The 24,520-nt window shown below is 40.4% G+C and overlaps 2 protein-coding genes across 17 annotated transcripts in view; one reads left to right on the forward strand and one right to left on the reverse strand.

Moving 5' to 3' along the window:
• The first annotated feature begins 2,077 nt into the window (after positions 1-2,077).
• On the forward strand, positions 2,078-24,183 carry LOC123982382. 12 transcript variants are annotated; one of them, XM_046067878.1, is made up of 7 exons: positions 2,078-2,306; positions 3,696-3,842; positions 5,639-5,668; positions 6,180-6,197; positions 6,502-6,577; positions 6,707-6,828; positions 23,484-24,183. In XM_046067878.1, exons 1-7 carry the CDS (start codon positions 2,234-2,236, stop codon positions 23,507-23,509), a joined length of 492 nt encoding a protein of 163 aa, XP_045923834.1. In that variant the 5' UTR covers positions 2,078-2,233; the 3' UTR covers positions 23,510-24,183. The 12 variants fall into 12 exon arrangements, 6 of the variants coding, with proteins under 6 accessions (XP_045923834.1, XP_045923833.1, XP_045923829.1 ...); XM_046067877.1 differs by lacking the exon at positions 23,484-24,183 and adding an exon at positions 12,927-13,545; XM_046067873.1 differs by lacking the exon at positions 23,484-24,183 and adding an exon at positions 7,183-7,353 and having other exon boundaries at positions 2,080-2,306.
• erbin (erbb2 interacting protein) overlaps positions 8,542-24,520 on the reverse strand; it is a 56,787-nt gene continuing 40,808 nt past the window's right edge. For 3 of the 5 annotated variants that reach the window (XM_046067869.1, XM_046067867.1, XM_046067870.1), the window contains 16 exons: positions 23,663-23,792; positions 23,429-23,544; positions 22,698-22,767; positions 20,790-20,889; positions 18,900-19,021; positions 18,310-18,483; positions 17,973-18,146; positions 17,770-17,887; positions 17,508-17,682; positions 15,915-17,427; positions 14,696-14,839; positions 13,268-13,321; positions 12,918-13,082; positions 12,212-12,304; positions 11,969-12,043; positions 8,542-11,845 (listed from right to left, as the gene is read on the reverse strand). In XM_046067869.1, coding sequence (XP_045923825.1) covers positions 11,738-11,845; positions 11,969-12,043; positions 12,212-12,304; positions 12,918-13,082; positions 13,268-13,321; positions 14,696-14,839; positions 15,915-17,427; positions 17,508-17,682; positions 17,770-17,887; positions 17,973-18,146; positions 18,310-18,483; positions 18,900-19,021; positions 20,790-20,889; positions 22,698-22,767; positions 23,429-23,544; positions 23,663-23,792 — 3,331 coding nt within the window. In that variant the 3' untranslated portion in view covers positions 8,542-11,737. The remainder of the gene's footprint in view (positions 11,846-11,968; positions 12,044-12,211; positions 12,305-12,917; positions 13,083-13,267; positions 13,322-14,695; positions 14,840-15,914; positions 17,428-17,507; positions 17,683-17,769; positions 17,888-17,972; positions 18,147-18,309; positions 18,484-18,899; positions 19,022-20,789; positions 20,890-22,697; positions 22,768-23,428; positions 23,545-23,662; positions 23,793-24,520) is intronic. The other 2 variants (XM_046067871.1, XM_046067872.1) reach the window with 2 other exon arrangements.

Here is a 24,520-nt window from a genome sequence, read left to right on the forward strand (position 1 = left end):
GTCTTCTGGGTATGGTTATACACAGGGTGCGATTTGTGTAAAAAATCATAAAAACACCCCCACCACCCCGCAAGTGAACTGTGGATTGGTTGCAATGTTTAAAAAATGTTCTCCCACTGTTTACTACAGAGTAGTAGTTGCCTACAGACAAAAGAGAGGCAGCTGGATCAGAGCCAAAGTAGCGCATTTCAAAATAAATGAAAACCCTAACAAATTGATCCGTTCCATGAGTTTTGTGATCAGTTGCAGCACTAATGAAGTAGCATTGATCATGGGGGGGGGGATCTGATTACTTCTTTCACCACTGGAAATAAAATATATTCAGTAGGTTGGTCCCTTTAAATAAGTTACATGAAAGCAAAAGCTTAAGCCTTATCTTCTGCATGTCATTGCCCTGAGGCAACTGAAAGTCTTTTTAATCTCACAGCCTCAACATTTACAAATATTTACATTTTTACATGTTGTAAGAGGCTGTCTGACATGTTTCTGATACAAATGAGGAGCTGAAGTGGGAATAATATTGCATTTTGGGGTGAAGCCTTTCAGGTAACAGAGCAATAAGTGGCACAGTGCCAGAAAAGGGTCAGATCCATTAGACTATTAAACACCTTTAAATCAAGATGAGTTAATAAAATAAAATAAATCTCTGAAGAATCATAATTGTGTTGCTTCAAGGCATCGCAACACTTCCATCTGAGTGGAGTGTTAATTGTTTTTTGATTGATACAGCATCTGAGGACCCCAAACTTCAAGTAAATAAAAAATAGTGTGAAGTATTTTATTCAAAACAAGAAAGCAATTCATGCAAAACAAATAAGTAACAGTGGAAACATCAGAAATTTGTTTAAAAAGCCAAACTATGGAAAATATGTTTACCTTTGGCTGCAGTGGAGAGGTTGACAAATAGAAAAAGAGATGCTTGTGGAAACATTTTGTTCTCACATGTTGACATTGCTGTATCTGCTTCTTCTGCTGTAGACCAAAGCCACTCAGCCACTTTTGCGTGACTTTTTTTCCACTTTCAGGAGACTGAAAATAAAGAATACACCTGTAGGCATGGCCAGATGTACCTGCAAGGACATCTTGGGGCAAAAATGAGCTGCAGTATTTCTAATGTGTCCAGTCTTCCTAAGCTGACCCCATATTCTCTGTGTGGTAATTTCATTAAACACAAATTAATTTAGGAATATGCATCATGTAAGCACAACAGTAGCTCAAGTAATCAAGGTCTTTGAACCAACATTTCATATAGGGCCCCTCTTAAAAACATACATGTGAGTTGATATTGTGCTTCAGTAATGTACATTTCCATACTCCCACATGACCACAGATCAGCTCCGCTTTATCATCCCAGTGACAAATAAAAGCACCACAGGGACCATGAGGATCAGTAGAGACAAATTAATTCAATAAATAAAAAAGATGCCTTCGAAGCAGCAATGAAATGCGATGATGAATAAATGGAGCTTTATTAATTCTTCCCTCACAGTTGTCTGGGACTGTATATTCTCATTGTTGATGAAAGCATGCACTGATTCACAGTTCACTCAGTTTAGAAAAACCTTGTTGTTGTTCTGAGTCAAGATATTGTAGTGACCTGGCTGTGTGTTTATCATTATGGTGATACATCAGGGAGTTTCTGTCCGTCCATTGAGCCAATGAAAGATCATACACATCACTTATCTATGGAAACACCTGCTGTACACACACACGTTTACTACATATCAGTTCAGTTCAGTGTGCTTTATTGGCATGAATGTTTCATTTAAAACATGTTGCCAAAGCAGTTTCAAAATGAAACAGTTTACACTTGAATATAACATGATTAATCCATCATCATCATCTATCATCCCTTACTGTATGTAATCTAATTCAAATTTCCTTTATTGGCATGATTGATAATTGAACAGTTTTGCCAAAGCTTCAAGGAAAATACAAAAGAACTATTCAATACATGAAGTTAAATAAATAAAATAAAATAAATAAACAGATAACTAATCCATCTTACTCCTTCACGCACACGCATGCACGTGCGTCAGTTAAAGCCATGGAAACAACGGTGACGTTTGACCAAGGTCATGTTAGGGCTTTAGGGCTTTTTTATTTCTCATTTGCACTTGGACTTGACACCATTTAACCTGAATTAAACCTGTTTGCTGGAAAGTTGAACTCTTGGGTTGTATAACTGAGCTGAACCTTGAGGAAAACTAAAGCAAAACCTACCGGCTGAAATATGGCTTTTAATGGACCCCCTGTGGAGGAGCACCTGCTGACCAGAGTCAGACGGTGGATCCTTTCCTTTGCAGGTGAGACATCTTTTAATCTTATGCCATATTTATTTATTAATCTCCCTGAAATAATTAAAAGGGGTTTTCAGCGCATTTGTATTTAATAAAGGTTTATTGTTAAATATAAAGATATGGAATTTTAGTTGGCCTGTTAAGAAAACACAGTTTTTATTAGATGGTAGAATATAGATGAATATCCCGGCAAAGGTGAGGAATGTGTTGGCTGTGATCTGAAAATACTGTTATTTTTGTTTGAGGGCATTACATTTTTCAAATTTGTCATAAAAAAATTAGGAAAAATATGTCCACTGGGCCATCTTCCGAAAAATGCCGAACAATATATTTTTGTTGTGCACCGTGGAGACGAAGGAACCTTTAGGAGCACGTGTCAGAACGCCAGAACGCGCAGGCGGGAACAAACCACGGTCCGTTCCCTTATGTGGATATTTGAATTTGCTCGTTTGAATGATTGAAAGTTTAGTTTAAAATGACTCCGGAGCTGTTGTCGGATCATCGGTTCCTTTTAAGTTTGTCATATGTGTGAACACATTTTCTGACATTCCTTAAAAATGCACCGGAACAGATCAGTACTGTGATGAGCCTGAATGAAGATGAACAACACTAACGTTAACGGTCGGATAGTAATGGGACCCACAACCAAAGCTTTTGTTTTCAGTCATCACTAGAGCTTGTAATATATATGTCAGTCCTGTCATAACATCGGAACATGCTTTGTTGGGTCGTGTGGTATTTTTATATCAAGGGAAGAGATGAGAGTTGTTTGTCATGCAGTCACTGTGCGCGTTCTGCGTCCAAGATGCCACCGAATCCTCCACGCCGCATGACTTGCAACTCACAAATTGGGAGTGTAACCAAATATAAGCAACGCGTTTGCCGTGCCAAGAAGCACAGGTGTTTGTGTGGTAATTTTGAAGATGTCCTGTTTGATGTGCATGCTTTAATCGGGGTGCCGACCGTTTGGCGTGCGTAAAGGCGCGTGCAGTTGTGTGCATGTCAAACATTTTGGCTACACAGTTTTACACAGATTCTTGCAAACTAGGAAATCCCGGACGGAGTGACACCCTGTTAGAAACCCACTGTCCCCTTAATGCCATGAAAAATCACTGAATAGTGTTAGAACCACCGTTTCCCACCAAATCACTGTAATTTTTCTTTAATCCAGCTCAGATATGATGCAGTGTGACAGAATTGTAGGCTATTGTTCTGACTACATTTAAATTTGTGAGAGGAACATTATGCTCAGTGCTTTGTTTTTCTACAAAGTACTTGTAATGCATCTGGAGCAGTACAATTAGCGTAAATATTTGGGAATATAACAGAAATGTACATGGCCCAAAAATATTAACTAGGCCTTTAAGCCTTAAGTGACTTTTTTTTCTTCCTCAGGTGGCTCCTTTTGGCGTTTGGGTAATGAACGCTCTGATGCTGAAATGCCTCCTGATGACCCAGTCCCCACTGATGACCAGGAAGAGGAAGAAGAGATTGACGTCGGGCTGGACGGGCTTCAGGAGGCTGAGGTTGAGCCTCGTGAAGGTAATAGAGAGTTGAATCATAATGCTGAAGAAAATGCCAGACCTCCTTCTCCTCCACTCCAGCAGGTTCCACCACAACAAGGTCCTGCTGTTCCTTTTCCTCTTTACTACCCTGCTCCCTATGCTGTTCCTTTTGCTGTTCCTGTTGCTGTTCCTTTTGCTGTTCCTATTGCTGTTCCTGTTGCTGTTCCTGTTGCTGTTCCTGTTGCTGTTCCTGTTGCTGTTCCGCATCCTGTTCCTTACGCTGATGCTCATGCTTTTCCTTATGATGATCCTGCATTTCTTCCTGCTTATCCTTATGCATTTCCTCGTGCTGCTCCTGCTTTTCCTTTTCCTGCTCCTCCGTTTCCTCCTGCTGCTCCTGCGTTTCCTGATCCTCACCCGGTCCCTGACCCTGTTCCTCCCGTTGAGCGTCATGAAGCTCTTGAGGAGCTGATTGCCAGGTACCGACACGGGCAGCCCGAAGAGGACGAGGACTCTGAGATTGACGTCGTTGAAATTGAAGATGAAGAAGGGATTAGGATTCCTGAACTTGATGTTGAGGACATGGGGCCACTCACCGTGGAAGATTCTTTTGAGAAGGACTCACCCTCAGCTTCTGGCCTCAGCTCCCGCACAAGGAGGCGCAGAGAAGAGAGCGACGGGGAGGAGGCTGCTGCTAAAAGGCCACGGTGGTCTAAAGAGAGTCACTCAGATTGACTCTATAATGAGCTACAGGACTACAGGACATCAGAGAAATCACACATTGGTCCTTCATCACTGCCAAATCACAGCTATCAAGAACTTCACCACACCAGGACATCTGGTGGGATGGATGCAGACTGGCCTTCACGTCTGGCAGGACCAGTGATTCCCAAGGTAGCCTCTGCTTCTGGCAGGGCTGGTGACAACCCAGCTAGCGTCTTGCACTGGGATCTGTGTATATCATGTTGGCAGGGTTGATGGATTGACCCTTTTTTACTCCTTGGCTGGGCAACCAAAGCCCCAGGTAGCCTTTGCGTCTTGCAGGGCTATCAATATCCCAGCTAGCGTCTTGCACTGGGATCTGTGTATATCATGTTGGCAGGGTTGATGGATTGACCCTTTTTACTCCTTGGCTGGGCAACAAAAGCCCCAGGTAGCCTTTGCGTCTTGCAGGGCTATCAACATCCCAGGTAGCGTCTTGCACTAGGATCTGTGTTTATCATGTTGGCAGGGTAGATGGATTGACCCTTTTTTACTCCTGAGGGCTGGCCTTAGCGTCTGGCTGGGCAACCAAAGCCCCAGGTAGCCTTTGCGTCTTGCAGGGCTATCAACATCCCAGGTAGCGTCTTGCACTGGACTCTTTTACACCACCAACTCATTTTTGGCACGGTGGCTGGATCGACCTTTCTTTCATCCTGAGGACCGCCCTTTGCGTCTGGCAGGGCCAGTGTTGCCCCAGGAAGCCCTCGCGTCTAGGAGGGCTGTCGACACCTCGTGCATGGAGCCTTCACGCCTGGCAGGACATGAACCCCTAGCTTGATCATGTAGAGAGAGAGAGAGAGAAGAAGCTGCAACGAAGAAACATAAGACAAAGCACTATAGTATGCTCCAGTATCAATATTCTCCAGAGGTATAAAATTCTACTACTCCTGCCATTGACTCAACTCGACAAAAAAGGTAAGCATAAGTCTTTGGATTGTAAACAAGTGACTTAGAATCAGAATCAAAATCAAATCCTGTTTATTCAAATAGTATAATTTATCCATAATTCAAAGATAGTCTTACTATTGTTTTTCTATATTATTTCACTTTTATCTTCCTCCATCACCTGAGCTGCTGCTGTTCACCAAGGGGGAAAAAAAAGTGAGTACAAGCTTCTGACCTGAAGTAAAAATAATCTATTGCATATGCTGCTCCTGTTTAGCTATACAGTATATATTATCCCTAATTAAAAAAATATATCATATTCATTATTTTGTGATTGAGAGACTAGTCATCTTACTAACCATTATCTGTCTTCCTCTACTTTTATCTTACTCGACCACCTGAGCTGCAATCGTTCACTGTGGTTGGAAAAGGTGAGTACGAGCTTCTGACTTCAACAAGCTAACATATAAAGCCAGAGAAAGTCACGTTATTTTACGGTTATCCTTGTAATATCACTTATTCATGAAATAAAATATTATTTGTCTTACTGACCATTATCTCTTTCTTCTCTTTTCACACTCCACCATCGGAGCTGCTGCCATTCACTGTGGATGAATAAGGACAGCAGATGTACTGTTTAAACTAGCTAACATTCTGTGTGCTCTCATTTATACACATATCATCACTTGTTCTCTTCTATTGTGCTCTACCACCTGAGCTGCTGCAGTTCCCTGTGGACTAAATGGTAAATATGAGTCTTTGCATCTAGCAGGGCAAATGCATAAATGACTTTTTGTTAATGCACTTCACTCAAAGTCATCAAAATGATGATCTTATGCTGTTATGCGACCTGAGTCCCAATCGGTCCCAATCTGCTGTTTTGCAAATGTCAACTGATTGTAATCACGATCTTCCTCTCTTCATTTGTTCCTGTTAAAGGGGGACTATTGTACCTTTCAGTAAAGGGATGAAAAGTCCCTTTTCTTGTAATCGACTGCATTAGTGTGTGCTGTGAAGTTAGCGCTCTGATTGACCCAGTGTTCCTGCAGTTTCCACAGGGTTTCTTGACAACAAAGATGAAATGCTGACATCTGACCCACAGGACAAGCTGGAGAGCAGGCAGAGGTATGGTAATAATTAATGCCAAGATTAATAGATGTTTCCTGTAAGTCTTAATATTAAATTCAAATGATGATAAATCTTACTCTCTCTATTGTACTTTAAGTAATGTTTATTCATTCATTTATTTTACAGAGGCTCAGTGTTCCTGCTGTACATCCAAGTTTACCTCGACAAGAAAAGTTTGAACCTGACCCGAACAGAACGACGGCCAACCACAGGACCAGCTGGAGATCAGAGCTCCTCAGTGTTTCTAAGTAAGTGTCTTATGAAGACAATTTGCAATAGAGACAATCGAACTCTGACATATGCAGATGATATTTCATATAACTAATTTCTTTAAATATATTTCACTGTTGCGGCAGTGAGTGTAATATATGTTTTCTACTAATATAACCTACAGATGTGACAGGTATGAGTATTAGAGTTGATTTAGTTTAGGCCTACAATTAATAGTCCTTTATCATTTTAGATATTGATGCCGACAGCAGACATGGGGAAATAAACTTTAAATTGATACCTTTTGCATTTGTTTTATATTTTCTAATACTTTTTATACTTCTAATACAATACAAAGAGCACAAACATATGTATTGTTTTCAACATCACAGGGTGGGACTCCTCTTGTGTCTTTGGCAGTCAGGGGGCCCCTGAGAGAGGGTGTCACACAAAACCACACAAAGCTAGCCTCACAGTAGTCCGCTGGGCACTTTGTCACCCTACTTTCTCAACTGAGCTGGTTTGGTGTTGCATTCAGTAAAACACTCAGAAATCTAAAGTGACACTGTGTTTTGTGAGCTTTTCTTTAACTTCAGCGGTGTTCAGCTTTTTAAAACAATTTTACCACCAGGAGCCCTTTCAACACGCAGGTATATGGAATCATCTGGATGACTTTGTAAAACCCCAAACTTAAATCAGTCCATATACATATTAAAGCATTGCTACATATCCAACAGAAACAATCTAAGATCAGAGGAGTAAGAAGATGATCACATTGGCATTTCAGAAAGGAGAGGAGGAACGTTACTGAGGGCTTCAGTCATGGGTGTCCTTTCTATCAATACAAACTATGAGGGAACAGTATCAGGACATTTAGAAATTGAATGTACATATATCCCTATGATACATTTCGCTTATTATGATCCTGTGTTTGTTCATCATTACTTTGGGTTTGTTTGAAACAAAAATTCATGCTTCCTCCACACTGACAATCCAACTAAAAGTGTATAGCCAAGCAGGCAGCCATGTGAGGATGTAATTATCATTACACACAAAAAACACTTTAAGGATGAAACATGGAGAAAAAAAACATTGCTTTTCTTGGATTCTACAAGGCAAAAAAACAAACAAAAAAAAAGTAAAGTTTGGCCTGAGGGTGGCGCCAGAGGCCTCTTACAAAAATCAAAAAGGTTTGTCCTCTGTAGCTGGCAACCTCTCTCATGCTCAGCTTTTGACAGATCGCTGTTTTCACCAGTTCTTTTTGCCAAAAATTCAAATATACATAAAAATTTGAGAGAATTTTTGATGGAAACTTGACTGTTGTGGGAGAAGACAGAGGAAGCTTGTTGGAACACAGATTTCACAATCTAAAACAGAAGCACCTTCAACAATGTGAAGTAATAAAAGACAACACCAGGTTGAAGAAACAGGCAGGAAGTACACGCTCTTGATGCTTAAATGTCTGTTCTGAAAACCTCTGGAGCTTTTGCTTTTACTAAACTTATAGGCATATTATTGCAGGTAGTACTTAACAGTACTCACAATAAACAGCACCATTATTTACCAGTAATGCTATACTCCTAATTGAATCACTGTATACATCTCCCATACTGTAACCAGTTCAGGCGAAACACACGTAGGCAAGTTGTCCTGTACCTTGGACTGTGCATTTCTACTGTGTGTACAGTCTTTTATTTACCGCTCGGGTTAAAAAGATAAACCCAGGGGATGAAATGAAGACAAACAAATCCTTTTTAAAGAGCATTAGTTTTATTGTCCACAGGTTACTTCAGAAACAGGTAATTATGTACAAAATCTGGAATGTTGGATAAATGCATATCACTGTGGCTGTTTCCAGAGAAACCTTAGAAATACTACCTATACATTAAAACAGGTGCCTCTGCATTGCAATTTATTGCTGGTTTTACAATCGCAAGTCACTAATGCCATGATTAATTCTTTTCTCAATTTAGAGTATTTACAATTTGATTAGTAAGGTCTAAAAACCACAGAAGACTGCTAAATAAATAAGAACAATAAAAAGGAGCATAAGAAACAGACCGACAATGGATGAAGAAAATGTGACATGTTTTATCTCCCAAGATTGTCTACAATGTCAGACGGCATGTTTTTGCTGTGAATATAAAGTGACCATTACCCCAGAAATGTTTCCCCCTACTCTTAGAAAGTAAACAAATCACCAACAAAATTAACAATTAATAAAAACAATTCATCTGTGTAAAATACTATATGTTCTGTGAGAAATTTGGGAAACAAACATTATTATTGGCATTTGCCTGTAAATACAATGTACCAATTTTAGATTCAGCTTAAAAATGAAGGGCACAGCTTCACTTAGAATAGCTACCTTTAAAATAGCATGGCTATTATCATTAAATGGGATATTTAAATTAGTGACTTACAAGTGTTTTCATTTTTGTTGGACAGTGCCACGAGCACAACATATGGGTCAAACTTCACTACGTACAGGAAGAGTACAGTAGACGACACAATCTACTGTAAACAAGTTGAGAGAATGCCATTTGCTGAAACATTGTACGATCAAATGCTATTATATATTTTACAAACAATTCAGTGGTCACAAATATGCCGTTAGAATTTATGGGCCATTACTTAGTATGTGAACTTTATCATTTCCATTTCATTTAGAAATACGTCTCACTGAATAGTTATTTACAAGTGAAAGAATATAAAAAGGAGAGGAGCAGAACATTTGATGACATGATGTGGACGTAAAAAACCCACATTTTTCCCTCTGACACTATTTGACAAACATTAGGAATGTTTTGAGATGCAGCTTTGACTGGATTCGTTTTTCAGCGTTGATTATTTTGCACAGATGAACATCAGGAGTTATGGTAATGTAAGCAACAAACAGTAAGAAGCCTTGAGCAAAGTGACACAAACATTCACTTTTACACAATGCAGAGAAATCTCTTTTTTTTTAGCACTACCATATATATTTCCTGTGCTATTTCATTACAAAAAAAGATTATTTTCACAATATAAAATCATGTAAAATCATCAGGGATTACTAAAAGGTTGTGTTTTAAAAAAATGTTATCTGATGTTTTTCTGAATGAAAATAAAGGCTTTAAATATTGCTTTTAGGTCAATATGCTGCAAATGTACTCAGAATGTGGTGAATATTGCTTGGGCTCTGGGGTCAAAGGTCCTCCCCTATTCAAACAGTTCAAGGTCTATGGCACTTGACAACTTGCTTCTCCCAAATCCACTCTGTACAGCGAGGAAAAAAAGAAATGAGAAACTGCTCCAAAGTGATGATAAAAGCATGATAAAAGCATGATAAAACATTTTTAAAGACACAAAAAGGCAAACTGTGGTCTTCTCCCATGTAAAAAATAAAACTGCCAGATGTTGAAACCTCTGCGATACAAACACTCATCTCACCAATGGCTGCCTGAACGATGAAGCCCTTAAAAATAAAAAATGAAAAACACATGTGAAACATTGACCTGTCCTTATTCAAATCTCTTTCTTAAGTTGTCTCCTGCTTTTGCCTTCTGTCCACATTTTCCAAACTTGGCTTTGGTTAACTAGCATAACCGCCAATATGTTTCTCTGCTTAAAGGAATAGTTTTGACATTTGGGGAAATACGGGTATTCACTTCATGGCGGTAAAAATTAAGAGAAGTGGAGAAGATTGATAGCTACCTTTCCGTTAGCAGTTTGCTAATGTTAGCTTAGGTTAGCGCAAAGACTGGAAACTGGGGAACACGGCTAACAAGCTTGATCTGTCCAAAGATTTCAGGAAGTCTGGCATAAGTTAACTCCTGTAAAAAGTGTTAACCAAACTACATATATTTTAATTAGTGAGCTTTAGAGGTGCTGGTAGGTGGATTTTGTTACCTTTGACAGAGTCAGTTAGCCGTTCCTTTATGTTTCTATTCTATGTGCCAGTTAGCTTACTGCTAGAGCATCAACTTGCGTGCAGCGGTGAATTAACCCTATTTCCCAAAATGTCAAAACTTTGCTTTAAACAGCAGCTTCTGGCTTGCGAAACAGATTAAGGCTGAGCAAACACATACTATAGCTCTCCACTCCTATTTCCCCGATATTTAAATTTCCTTTAAATCTCATTAACTGCATTTCTTCAATCTCTGAAAAGCTGAAAAGGAACCCCTCCCCTCCCAACACACACACACACACACACAGCACAGGTAGTGGTCTAGTTAGGTGATATGCCGAGCAATTGCTGTGAGGATATTTGGGAGGATCTGAGGACAAAAGTGTCGCGTACGATGGAAGGTGTTTATGGTTTATGGAAGCAGAGAGGGATGATGTGCTCTTCTCAACTCTCCGAATTCGCAGAAACTTAAAATGTCTCTCCATAAAAACAAAATCAAAACATTTCCTTGATCTACATTCGTCTTCACATGAAAAGCACGTAACATTGTCCTCCATGTAATATCGCACGGCACACCAGAAAATGGTTTCAACATCTTACATAAAAAGTAAAAAACAAAAAGAAAAGGCAAAGTGGATGACAGAAAAGGGCAGCCCTGCCCCCGAGTGGTCAATTTATGTCAAACCGGAGAAATAAAACCTAATTATAAGGATTTATGAGTTTTAGACAAAAAAAATAAAAATAAAATAAAGGACCACAGTAATTATTTGCTTCAGAGCAGGTCATAGCTTCCGCTTCTTTTGTATAAAAATATATATACCACAGTGATGGCCTTTTGAGGACTCGTACTTGCAGAGGTTTGCCGCCGTCTCATTTTGATCCACTACATTCAGTGGTTTTCCCCGTTCAATCAAGGCTATGAAGATCTCTACTATAAATAGTCCCAACAGGTATCAACAGATCAGTCTCCTCTGTGTATAAAAATATGAGAGTCCACATAAATTTCTCTGTTCGTCTCTCGTATGTCCCCCCTCTCCAGAGGTCAGTTTCAGTTGAGTCTATGCTTGCATTTCTCTTATGATAGTCAAATCCACAGTGTTTGGAAATGTCTTCAGGAGGGCCACTGCATTCCCGTGATCGATATTCACAAAGCTGTATCCATTTACCTGTAAGAAAAGACAGCTCGTTAAGCAAAAAAAAAAAAAGAAAAAAAAAGCCAAATACATCTTTGCACAATATATCACACAGCTCTTGTCACAGTTTTTGTGATTAGTTGGACAGCAGAATACCTGGATAATTTTATCTCCAGGCTGAAGAATCTTGGATGCTGGTCCCTCAGGTTGAACCCTTGTCACAAATATACCCTGAGATGATATGGAAAATATTTAATTATACATATTAAGATAAACCAAGTTGTTCTGTATGATTCTGTATGTGTACAGCACAACTGAGGACACAATTCAGTGAAATTAATACAAATATTATGAAAGGCGCTCTTATAAGTTTGGTACTATTAAAAAAAATTAAATCACATTGTCATCTGGACGAAAAGGATTTCCCCGGCCTCCCACTCCTCCTGATATACTGAAACCCAGCTCTGGATTCTTCTCCACTTTCACACGGATCTGAAACACACCCACATACTTTCATTAGCCATTTAATCACAGTTATTACACAATATTCACACATGTACATTAGTCTTGAAAACCCACAGTAAGGAAGTTAGGAATAACACATTTTTCAAAACTCGCTTGCCAGCTATATATTAGTTATTGACAAAAATTCTGGTGAATGACCAAGAATATCTGATTCTTCCCACCTACGTTTCAGAGACTTTAAATTCCGTGTAAAGGAATAGTAGAACTTTCTTCTTTGTTATTTCCACAAATAGTTATGTGAGAAGATCAATACCACTTTTATATATCTGTTCAATATGAAGTTACAGCCAGCAGGTGGTTAGCTTAGTTTAGCATAATGCTGGAAACAGTTAGCCTGGCTCTGTTCAAATTTAACAAAATCCATCTACCAGAATCTCTGAAGTTCTCCAATTAAAAACATTATATCTTGTTTGCTTAACAGTTTTACAGGGATTCATGTGCAGGCATTTGCACTTGGGAGTTTCAACTCGGCAAGTTGCTTCATATCGAACAGACATCTATTCTCATCTAGCTGAGAATATCCTCAAAATCTAATTCTTTTCTTAGCACTTTTTTTCTTCCCACAAACACCATCCTTCACCTCTTGCAGTGTGTCATGTGGGATGCGTGGAGGCCCCTGAGGCTGATGGGAAACTTTGAGCATCAGGTAATCAATGAGCTGCTCTCTGGAAGGGTGGCGAGCCATTGGCGCCTGGCTCATCTGAGGACGAACAGAAGGGCCCATCTGACCATTCATTAAAGGCACCTAGGAAACAAAAAGACATGATGAACAGAAGTTGTTGTTGTGGCGCTGAGTCAACATAATGACCTCTGCAAAGCTCTGAAGCATCATGGAGAAATGCAAAGCAACTTCTGCAGATCTAAATACCTTTCCATTTTAACAGCCACATTTTTACTCTGCAGCTAAAAGTCTGTATGAATTCCACCTACTTTTCTGTGGTCCAAGGTGTAGCTCTGCTGCCCTTGGGGACTAAACACATCATCCTGAATAGGAAGAAAGTGAGGATATTAACACGGTTCCCAAAACTCACTGCAATGAAACTCATTTACAACAAGGGGTAATCGACATGACAATTAAGACACTGACATCAACATTTTTCATGTCTGGTAATGACATTAGGCAGTGAAGTGATGCTTCAGAAGAGAGGAAAAGGACACCATCTGATTAAAATGATGAAAAACTTACATTAAACTGTGCTTAGTTTCTATTCAGTCACTAAGCAGCATGTAATTCGGAATATAAGCTTGCAGGAGATAAAGTGAATCTTAAATGTTAAGTAGGGAAGGGGTGACAACACTCAAATCTTTAGACAGTGCAAAAGCCCTTTTTCTCCTCTACAGATTCAAATACCCACTTTCTAAATCACACACACACACACACACACACACACACTTACCTTTTGCAAACACTGTTTTCATCACACACAATGTGAGGAGGTTATGAAGTGATTCTGAAGTGATTGAAAGTTAAAGTGAAGATGATGAATGAGCAAAATAAAGCTTGAAAGTGCAGTCAAAGGAGGCGACAATCACTGATTGGAGTGTGGCATGGTGGAGGGATAATGCAAACTGGGATGCTGATTACGATGGTAAAGAACCTGGCAGGTTTAAAAGGGGGTGTTTCATACCACACATGATATGTCGTATTCCATATCTGATTATTAACGTGGACATAAATTAATGCCGATTCTCTTTATTGGCCTGAAAAGGCTTAATTTTCTCAAACAAAGGTGGTTGCATAACAGCTTAGGGTGACATTTCCAGCTGGATTCAAAGAAAATACAGACCTGCTGTGAATGCCAAATGACAAACACTTTTCTTCTTCATTACTTGAATAAGATGTATTAGTTACAAATAATAACAACAACCACCACCTATACATTTTGCAAGGAAGTAATTTCAGCAGATTTTAAATAATCTCAAAATTAGCTAAGGCTCTGTAGCAGTCATGAGCAAATCAGATTTAAGTTGTATAGATGTGATCCTATCATGCAGGCAGTAAAGCCACTAAAGCTATTGAATGATGGTACAAAACAAGTAGGCCCCCCTTTTAAAAGAAGTCAAACTGCATTATACTAAGAGGGGCTACACAAATTTATTTTTAGAATCTACACATTTCGCTATGTGCTAGACAGGGTTTGTGGTTGTGAGAGAATCAGACGTTAGGAGAAGACATGCTTTCAGTTGCCTATAAAAGGACAAGTGAAAGATGGTTGAGGGTCAGTGATCACTTCTCAACATCAAGGAGAGAAGGAAACAGACATTTCTTATCTTCTAAAAGGATGTGAAACTACCAGAAACTGGAAGCCCTGGCTTAGTATGAGCCGCAGGAGCTAACTTCAAGTTGACAGTACTCACACAGAAGCCAAGAGCTCCGTAGGGCTGTCCGTCCCTGGCACTAAAGACCAGAGACCCTTGGCTGGCATGCATATCCCTACAGCTGCCGTAGTGAGACCAGTTCAGCGGAGTGTTATTGGAATTATAGGAGCGAGACAGCGCATTCTGAACAGAGGGACGACATGGAGCAACCAGCACCAACCGACATGTCAGCGGTGACCATGCAATCCACCAAATGAGTGTTGACATAAAAGACACAACAAAAAAGGTTTACAGCATATACAGACAAACATGCAGTGAATCAGAAATATTTTCCACACAGCTGGGTTAGTAGGCTTTGGTAAACTTCCAACTCCATTTTAAAAAGGGTCCTTTCACCCAGAGATCCATAATGGTATCCAGCCTGTTTTGGTTTTATTTGAGACCGCCCAGTATAGGGGAGGGGTTCTTTTAGATTCAGATGTGGATTCAACGTTCAAACCTTAAATTGGATTCAGATTTGATGTCATTGATGTAATGATGTGTGCGATACAAGCCCCACTCCTGCCCCCTATACGGTGGTGTTGAATGGAATTTTGTGTATGATGAAAACAACACTGAAATAATTACATAAAAAAAAAAATACACAACATACTGTCAACAGGTGTCATAGAGACTATTTCTTTGTTATAAAGTAGTGAAAATTGTTGCCAGTGAGGTCTAAACAGAGACATTTTTTCTGGAAAGACGCATTGCTCATTTTTTATTTATTTATTTTTTTCCATGTCATTTTTCAATTCTACAAGTACCACAAACAAAATTCTTTTCACCTCCATTGGGGTGGTGGCAGATAGCTCAAAGTCTGGGGTAACAAAACCCAAACTATCTGCAGAGCTATGACATGTGCGACATTATGTATTTTTGGTAGTTTGGGTGAAACATCCCTTTAAAAAAAAAAAAAAAGGGGCTAAAGAAAATCGTCAGAAAAAGTAATTTGAGCTCATGTAATAGTGAAGTTTAGGATTCTAGATTACAGCTTTATCCTTGTTGTGCTGCCCTGTAGGGATGAATGTATTCATACTGTTGGTCTCATGTCATCTGAAGTTCACAGATTAACCACTACAAAAACACTGGTTAAATATCAACTCCACCCAGAAACTGTATTAATGAGTCAGAGGACCTCAAAACAAACAAACAAAGCACAGACGGTAAATCATTTTGGGGCAATTCATTTTATCATACTACAGCAGTACTTTTTTACCTTTTCCATTTTTTTGGCCTCAATGTGCCGCATCACCTGGTCTCTCCAGTCAGTTGGCACCCTTCCTGCTCCCCCTGACAACTGACCAGGCCCATCAAGCAGTGAGTGCTCAGACTTCACCCTGGTGTTGGGCCTCTTGCTGGGGCTGCTGTGCTGGTAGTTGAAATCGCTGACAGACATGGTCCTCTCTGGAAGCTCATGGGGCTGCGGCTTGGCACTGAGAGGCCTGGAAGATCCAGGTACGTCGATGCTGTAAGTGCGAGCTGAGAGGGGCCTCTGCATGGCCTGGCTCATGGCCAGCGGCCCCCTGGCGAGGGTGTGAATGTCCCTGTATGTCATGTATTCGCCGTCAGGCACCTGCATGCGCCTTGGGTCGCTCATGGAGGCGGTGGAGGTGGTGCTGCTTTGCCTCTGCAGAGTGCTGCTTCTAGACTGGCTTCCAGTAGAATAAAGTCTCTCTTTAACCCACATGTCCCCAGACGGTTTGGGACCCATGGGAGGCCCCCTCTGCTGGGGCTGTAGAGGGTAGGGAGGTGCTTGATTACGGTTGGAGTAGTTGGTGTTGGCTAGTGAGTGTGGAGGAGGAGGGAGGTAGCCTTGGTGCTCTAGGGGCATGGGTGTCCTCTGGGCCCAGAGGCCCTCTTTAGGTATGGCACTGCTTGTGTACTGTATATTGTACTGAGGAGGAGGAATGCCCATGGCCATGCTGGAGGAAACTGGATATCTGCTGGTGCTGGCGGGGGGCTTAGAGGAAGATAGCAGGTCTGAGGAAGATGCAGAGGAGCAGGGGTAGACCTGGAGAGTCTGGTCGTTGAGTAACTGACTGGCTGACTTGCTCCTGACTATGCTCTGGCCCTGAGCTCCTGGCCCTGGGCCGGCCCCCGCCACCCTAGTCATTCCTGTTGTGTCACTATCCCCATCAAAAGAGTAAAGCTTCATGTCTTCTGTTTCTATGTTGCTTACACTGTGAGACTTCATCACCTGCGGGGGATGGCACCTTTTCTCTGGAGACAGTTCCTCTGTGCTGCGAGACAGAGACATGTCACTGCTGGCTGTCACGCCTGTCGAGGCCACATGCACAGCAGATGTCTCCACCCTCATCGCGTGGCTTTTGTCCCCGAGACTATTGATGCATTCACTGACCTGCTGGTTTCCATTCAGAAAATGCTCCATATTGTCGTTGCTAAAACCCTGCTTGCTGTCAAAGTCCTCCTGGGTTACAGAACCATTCCTGGTTTTGTCCACGTCATCCATCTGAACCATGTTGTCGGTTGGCAACTTGGACACATTCATATTGATCTGGTCCCACTTTGTGTAGGTTTCTCCCATGCCGTTGTTAATTCCCTTCTCAATGAAGGCCAGTCTGGCTTCCATGGACAGGTCGTAGTCACCCATTTTCTCTGGTGGGGTCTGCTGGGTTTTCAAAAGGGCCTGAAGGGACGTTTCAGAGCCATTGCCATTATGGAGGAGAGGGGTGGTGTCTTTAGGCTGGTTCATATTCTCATCTTCTTGCCTAAAACACAGAACAAAGAGGTAATCAGATTTTGTTATAACAGCAGGAGGAAGACTCCCAGGTTGAAGAATGGTACTAACCGGCTTTTTGGTAGGAAGGGCATCTTTGCCTCTCTCTCTGGGGTGCACAGAGAGTTGTCCTGACTGCTGTCTGTGGTCAGAGACACGGAGTCAGACATGCGGGATGGCGATGAACAGTTACTGTTGTTCTGGTTGCTGTTGGCCACTGTGTCATCCAGCAAAGAGTCAGCGTCATCTGTTAATCAGAAATATTACTGTTAGTGAACTGCTTCTAGACACGGTCACGTGTCAAGTAAAAAAAGTTAAGATACTATATTTTTACCTTTTTTGTCCTTACTTAAAGTCACTACTTTAGGCTGGTTTATGGAAATCTCAATAAGAGGGGGTCTCATCTCTGCAATTTTCATCTCCTCTTCTTCATCAAACAGCTCATCAGAATCCTGAAGACAAAAGAGTCGTCTTCAGTTGCATTTTTCATACTTGCTGTATGTTAGTGTAATTGTGAGAACTAAATGTTAAGAGTACCTCCAGTGTGTCCTCATGGTTCATCATAGAGCCCCCTGAAGATTTGAGTGGGACTTTCTGAGAGCTGTAAGACTCCGACGTGTCTTTTGATTCAGGTGCAGAAGGATATGTGATGGTAGATACTTGGGGGTCCACGTCTGATGCCATGCCGTTAGGACAGGGAGCATCTATCACCTGCACAAAAACAGTACAGATGGTGAGTTATTTATTAAAAATTCACTCATATTCTCTCTCTCTCTCTAAATATAAAATAAATAACTCACCGTCTGTAATGATAAAAGCATTGTAAAATAAAGTAGACAAGAAATGAAAGTGAAAGATTTTTTTGCAAGCTGACCTTAACTCCCACATCCTGCACTCCAATGTGATTCCTCTCAATTGGTTTTGCATCTTTTCCCGACTCATCACCCGACTCATCCTCCTTCAGTCTGTGAGCCACAGACTGGGCTGTCTTCACCATGTTCTTCAGCTCGTCTGGGTATGGCGTAGGGTAGCGCTTCAGGTTTCCTTCCTGGAAGAGTACAAATACCCACAAACCTACTATTAAAATCATGCGGTTGCAGTTTTGACAGCAGTGGGACTGGGAGAAGTGAACTATCAGTGTTGAATGGGAATAACATGGAGAAGGGGCATTCAGTTTCATATAGACAAAACTTCCCAAAGATAAAAATGCACTATAAGGTTGCTCTGCTCCTTAATCTATAGTAATGTTGTTATGTTTGAGGTTATAAATTAGGCAAGAAAAGATCCTGAATAAAGAAATTGCTGTTGGAAATGAGGCACATTTCACATAACAAAAGCTACGTCAAAACTGAAGGTTCTTTAAATAATACTTTGTGATCACAACAACTTCCTTGCAGTTTGGTTAACTATTTAACCACAGTTATTTTTCTTTTCCCATTATGTGGACAGGTGTCTGACACTAACCCTTGGGGGTGTTTCTCTCTCGTCCTTGTCCTCGTCACACTCAAAGGCCACCTGAGCTCGGTGCTTGCGTTGTTCCTCCCAGAGTGCTGGATTGAAGCTCTCAGAGTCAGAGTTGGGAATGTCTGAAAGCAGAAGCCACCATAAAGAGGATCATTTGTTAGTTTTGAATTAAGATCTTGTATGTCCTGTGTTTCAAACTTGCAAGTCTGACCTTAACCACAAGATGGCGCAAAGACAACATGAGGCATGCTAATAAAATTAAAGAACTGTGGAGGAACTTGAAATTCAGGAGTTAACCCAACCCCTTACACTCAAAGGGAACCATTCAACAATGTATTACTGATACTAGGAATTGTTGTTCTGATAAACTGCATTAAAATGAAAGCATTTGAAAGCAAAAAAACAACTTGCTTGACACCTGGCTTGACCCTGTGCCTCAATCTGACACCACATCCGATCTAAAAGTTTGACATAAAAAGCAAATGCATAAAAAGTATACTCATCTAACATGCTTGCATGATTTGCCACTACTAAGCATTCAGCTTAATCTCACTCTTTTGCTGTCACTCCTGTATGCCAATATGTTTGGAGGAGAGAAGCAAGACCATGATGACTATGTAAATCTTGGCAGTGATGGTTGTGGTTTTGATGACGTTGCTTTTGTTAAAACTCTGCATTAGCATCACGCATTAGTGACCTCCTCTCTGTTGTGTCTGTTAGTTTCTCACACTCGCAAAACCAAGTATCAAGTAGTGCAACAGAGGGGAAACTTAACCAACAATATCAACTGTGCAAATATATTCCATCCTGTGTTTTTTTTTTTTTTTTTAAACAAAGTTGACATCATCGTCTATAATATAAAATTGTCATTTTAGCTTCAAGGTGTGAGCCAGTCAGTGTGGTTTCCTGTGTTAAAAAGCTCTTTACCCTCAATTGAGTGAAAAAACCCCCCAAATAAAATGTGTACATATTGCATAGGAAACAACAACTGTATTGTAGTTAATTCTTATGACACATTAGCTGAGAACAGACCATATCAAGACCTCCGGTTTTCTACAACTTAACACACCATAACAGAATGTGAATGCACAGTGGATGTGTGAGCCACCTGGTGTGCAGCCTCCATATCAACAAGTTGTAAAACAATCATTGCAGTCAGGCCATGACTTATTCCAGCTTCTCTGGAAAGTACGACAGAACAGATAATGCTCCTTTGGAAAAAATCCCAGCAGATAACTATGGAAATTGGCATTAAGCAGATGAGATAAACAGAGGACAGAACCTGTACAACATGTACGGGTGCATTTTCTTATGGTGCAAGAAAACACCGTCACAAAAATCAAGCAGTTGACTCACTACCAATTCAGGTGTTCAAGTATGTAGATCTTGAACCTCTAATTACTCTAAAGCCAAGATGCAACAGGGTCAGTGCAAGCTGTCTGGTGTAATAGGAAACCAACCCAAACTAACAGATGCTTGACAAGAAGACGACGACTAGTGCAGATTTCGTCTCAGATAACGAGGTCCTTCATAAAATATGAAGGACAGGAACCCTTGCAGGTCACATACAAGACTGCTATGATAAATAGAGTAGTGGTAGTCATGGCAATGCCTGAAAAGAGAGATTTGACATAAAAATACATTTGCTTTACCAGGAAATAAGATTTGTGTGACTTACTGTTACATGTTAACAAAACCACTTATTTCCTGTGCTTTACTTTCATACTAGGAGTAATACAGGTAAAGTTGTATGATTGCCTAAATTCTTTAACACTCAGCCCCGCGATAAGAACTGATTGGAGAAAAAAAGTCATTTGCAGTTGGAGGGTCTGCCAGATTAACCATGAAAGAACTTAAGAGAAGATTTGTCCTGTTGAACACAGTACTCACAGTCCTCAGTCCTGATTTGCTGGGGAAACATGTAGTTGGTCAGCACAGTTTTGTGTGTCTCTGGATCCTCCTCCTTCTGGAGAGGAATCAGGGGCTTTGACTGTGGGAGACAGAAAGTAGGTTTGAGTGTGCTATCTGCAATCAACGGTGCTTTGTCAAAATTAACGTGGTTCCCCCCCGATTTCCCACGGTTCTTTCCAGCTGAGTTTCTTCCTTTAATTTTCTCCAAACCACCCACTGGCCTCGCTTTGGCTGAGAACCTACTACCTTTCCCCTAGGCCCCATCACCATTATTGCACCTGCCCTGTGCCTGTTGAACAGCCTCTCCTGGGTTTTATTTCTTATTTCTTTATTCTTATTTATTTCAGGAGCTGCACTCCTGACTATAAGTAAATCTGATTTATATACATGTAGTGCCTTTATAGTGTTACAAAGTGCTTTACAAGTCAATAAAAACAAGGAGAATTTTATTTTATACACTAAAACAATATAAAACCATCCATCAAAAGGCCTGTTTGTCCATACTGGATTCCAAACCGTTTATAAGGAGGCCGTTTCAAAAAACCTGGGGGAAAAACCTTAGTAAAACTTGGTCTTCCCCTAGAGCCCAGGCGAATGGAGCCAAGGCCGCTATATCCATCACATATAGCTCATTGCAGATATATCTGTACTGGTGTATAAGACAGTAGATAAATAACAAGAACTTAAGTACCTAAAATATATGTTTTGAATCAATGTTATTCTAGAGTTTGTTCACCAGATAGTAGTGACAAGTTTTGTTTTGTATTTTAAAATGTCCTGCCCAGTGTATTTCTTGGTCACAATTGTCATTTAAAAAAAAATAAAAAAAATAAAATAAAAAGAGCTTAATAAGCTCAATTATCAATATCGGTCTCAAAGATCCTATATCGGTCAGGCTATAGTTCACAATAGGCAGGAGATTGATTGTGGAGAGAAATTCTTATTCTGTATAAAGTAGGCAGCAGACTTGAGGCCAGGACAGGGGAGACATGGGCTCTCTACGGCTGGTTTTACAGTTTTTCTGCATTTGGAAATGGCTGTACTTTTCCAGTGACAATTTGTTAAGGCATTTGAACCGAGACTTACAATAGTCTAGCTAGGATGAGAAAAGGGCATGAATAATTGATTTTACAATGCAGTGAGTCAACAGACTGCTTTATCCAGCTCATAAATATTTCTAAATAAACTGAATCAGTATACTGCTGCAGTGTCTTCTCCCTCCAGCCTTATTTTGCCTTTGCACACTTCATAACTCATCTGCTAAGCTTGATATGAGTAGTTCAAGAATTCCTTTCCCATAAAAAGCTACAGTGTTAGGACAAAGTGGGACTACAAACCACTTCCTGACACATGAGCAAACGTTTGCAACCTCAGATAGGCTTATCTTGTTTTCTGTCAAGGGCTTCATTAACTAAGGCAAAAACCGAATTTCAAGCACCACAACTTGCCTGGAAACCTTCATCTCTGTACAGCTGCTTTACGTCCGACTAGTGCTGCAGGCTTTTCTACCAAACTGTCATTCAGACTTGTGCCAGTTTTTTTGGTAGGCTTGTCTAGATTAACATACAACCTGTATTAAGGTAAGGTTAACATTTTCTGACATTCACTTGGATGCTTCTACACTTTAAAAATGTAGAGTTTAGGCCATCATTAAATCTGACCTGCACTGACATTTGGCATGTTAAGATCAAATGTCCTGGAAGTGGTTTACTGCATTTTGAATGCGTTTTCCTGTCAGCTACTAGCTGGATTCACTTACACCTGAATGTTGTTACGTACCCTGCTACCATTACAATGTCTATAGAACACAGGACCGCTCTGAACTCAGTGGCACCTTTTGTGAAACCCTTATATATGTGATTTATACATAATAAATGTTAATCTCACCTGATTTTCAGACAGCCACATTGCAGTCATCTGGTTCAGTTTAGTGAAACTGTAGGGAAGATTCTTTAACCTGCAGTGTAACAAAAACACCACAAGTGCTCAGTCATCTTATACAAACAACTTAGAAAGACTTACAAACCCAATGCAAGGTAAAAATCAAAAATAGTATTTGGCACAGAGCAGACACCACTATGGAAAACCCCTGATTAAAACCTTAATCAGGCCTCAGCTTCCAAATCAAAGCCATAAAAATGGCTCAGGCCAAAATTAAGAGCCTTCGACCATGAAGTTGTATTTATCGGGTAATGTTTCAGCCTGTGTGTGCTCGTGTAAGAGTAAGACCAACACATTCTTTTTTTGTTGTTGTTTTCATCAATTTATGCGATTAATTTTTTTATTTATTTAACCTTTATTTAACCAGGGGGAAAGATTATTTCCGTTGATCGGTTAATCTGATGATTATTTTCTCGATATTTTGATTAATCGCTTAGTTTATTAAATGTCAGAAAAGAGCGGAAAAATGTCCTAAATATCACAGCCAAGACTTTAAAAACAAAAACAATTTACAATGATATAAAAACGGAAAAAAGTAGCAAATTTGAGCATCTGGAGCCAGAGAAAGATTGCAATGTGTGCTTTAAAAAGACTCAGCAATAGTTCAATATGAACAAAAAACAAAACCTAAATTACTTCTATCGTCTTATGAATGAACACCATCAGTTCAGACTCACTTGTTGTTGCTGAGGTTGATGACCTTGAGCTTCTGCATCTCACCCATTTCCTCAGGCAAGGACTCCAGCTTGTTGGAATGAAGGAACAGCACAGTTGCATTCTTCCAGTTGCCCATCTGTGAGGGGAAGGACACTGAGCCATTAGCCAACAAGATGAGCAGACTCGCATGCACACAATTTAACACATTTTTTATCTTTACAAACACACATCTATAACCTAATGTGCATACTCACCTCAGGGGGAAGCTGGGTAAGGAAGTTGTGATCTGCAGCAAAGGTGCGGATGCTGACGCACTGGCCGATGAAAGAGGGCAAGGCTTCGATCTCATTGAAACTGCAGTCCAGCTCATCCAGAGATGTCAGCCTGATGCAGAGAGAAGCAGGAAGAATTCACTCATACGGTGTCATTACTATATACAAACACAGTACATTCTATGTGAAACAAGATTTAATCTCTTTTAAAGAACTTGGAATATCAAAGTTAAAGGGATACTAGAGTGACTTTATAGTGCAATTCCACAAAGCTGGGAAACTTGAGAGAAACAGATTACATTTAGTCTTGTAGGGACCTTTAGTCCCTATTATATGTCAAGTGCCAAAAACCCCAGACTCTGCAGTTCCCATAATGCAGTTCAATAGAATTGTTTTTATCAGTCCTGCCTGGTAAACACCCACACTGCACACAGCAGACATTATGCAGCGGTTTTCACAGACTGCGTAGTATTTGTTATGATGAGTAAACTGAATTGAGTAAATTGGTGGAGTGCCCCTTAAATTCCTGCAACATCAAGATTTGGATTACCAACATGGTAAAAGAAAAAGAACTGTTGCGGTATCTTACAGTGAAGTACTAAGAGACATTTACAACAACGCTGATACATCTTAAAAGCTTTGTGGGACATAATTTAAAGTTGTGACATTTCAAACTGAACCCATGATGACACAGAAGTGCTGTGCAGCTGGGGCTTTCAGCTGAATGAAAAATGCAAATTCACTCTGGGGGTTCAGATGAATGCAAACAGAGTCTGACGTGCAGGACAGCTACTGTGTCATACTATCATCAAACTCAAAAACACAGGATTTGACCCCTCC

The sequence above is a fragment of the Micropterus dolomieu genome, linkage group LG13, assembly GCF_021292245.1.
Source record: "Micropterus dolomieu isolate WLL.071019.BEF.003 ecotype Adirondacks linkage group LG13, ASM2129224v1, whole genome shotgun sequence".
Classification (NCBI taxonomy): domain Eukaryota; kingdom Metazoa; phylum Chordata; class Actinopteri; order Centrarchiformes; family Centrarchidae; genus Micropterus; species Micropterus dolomieu.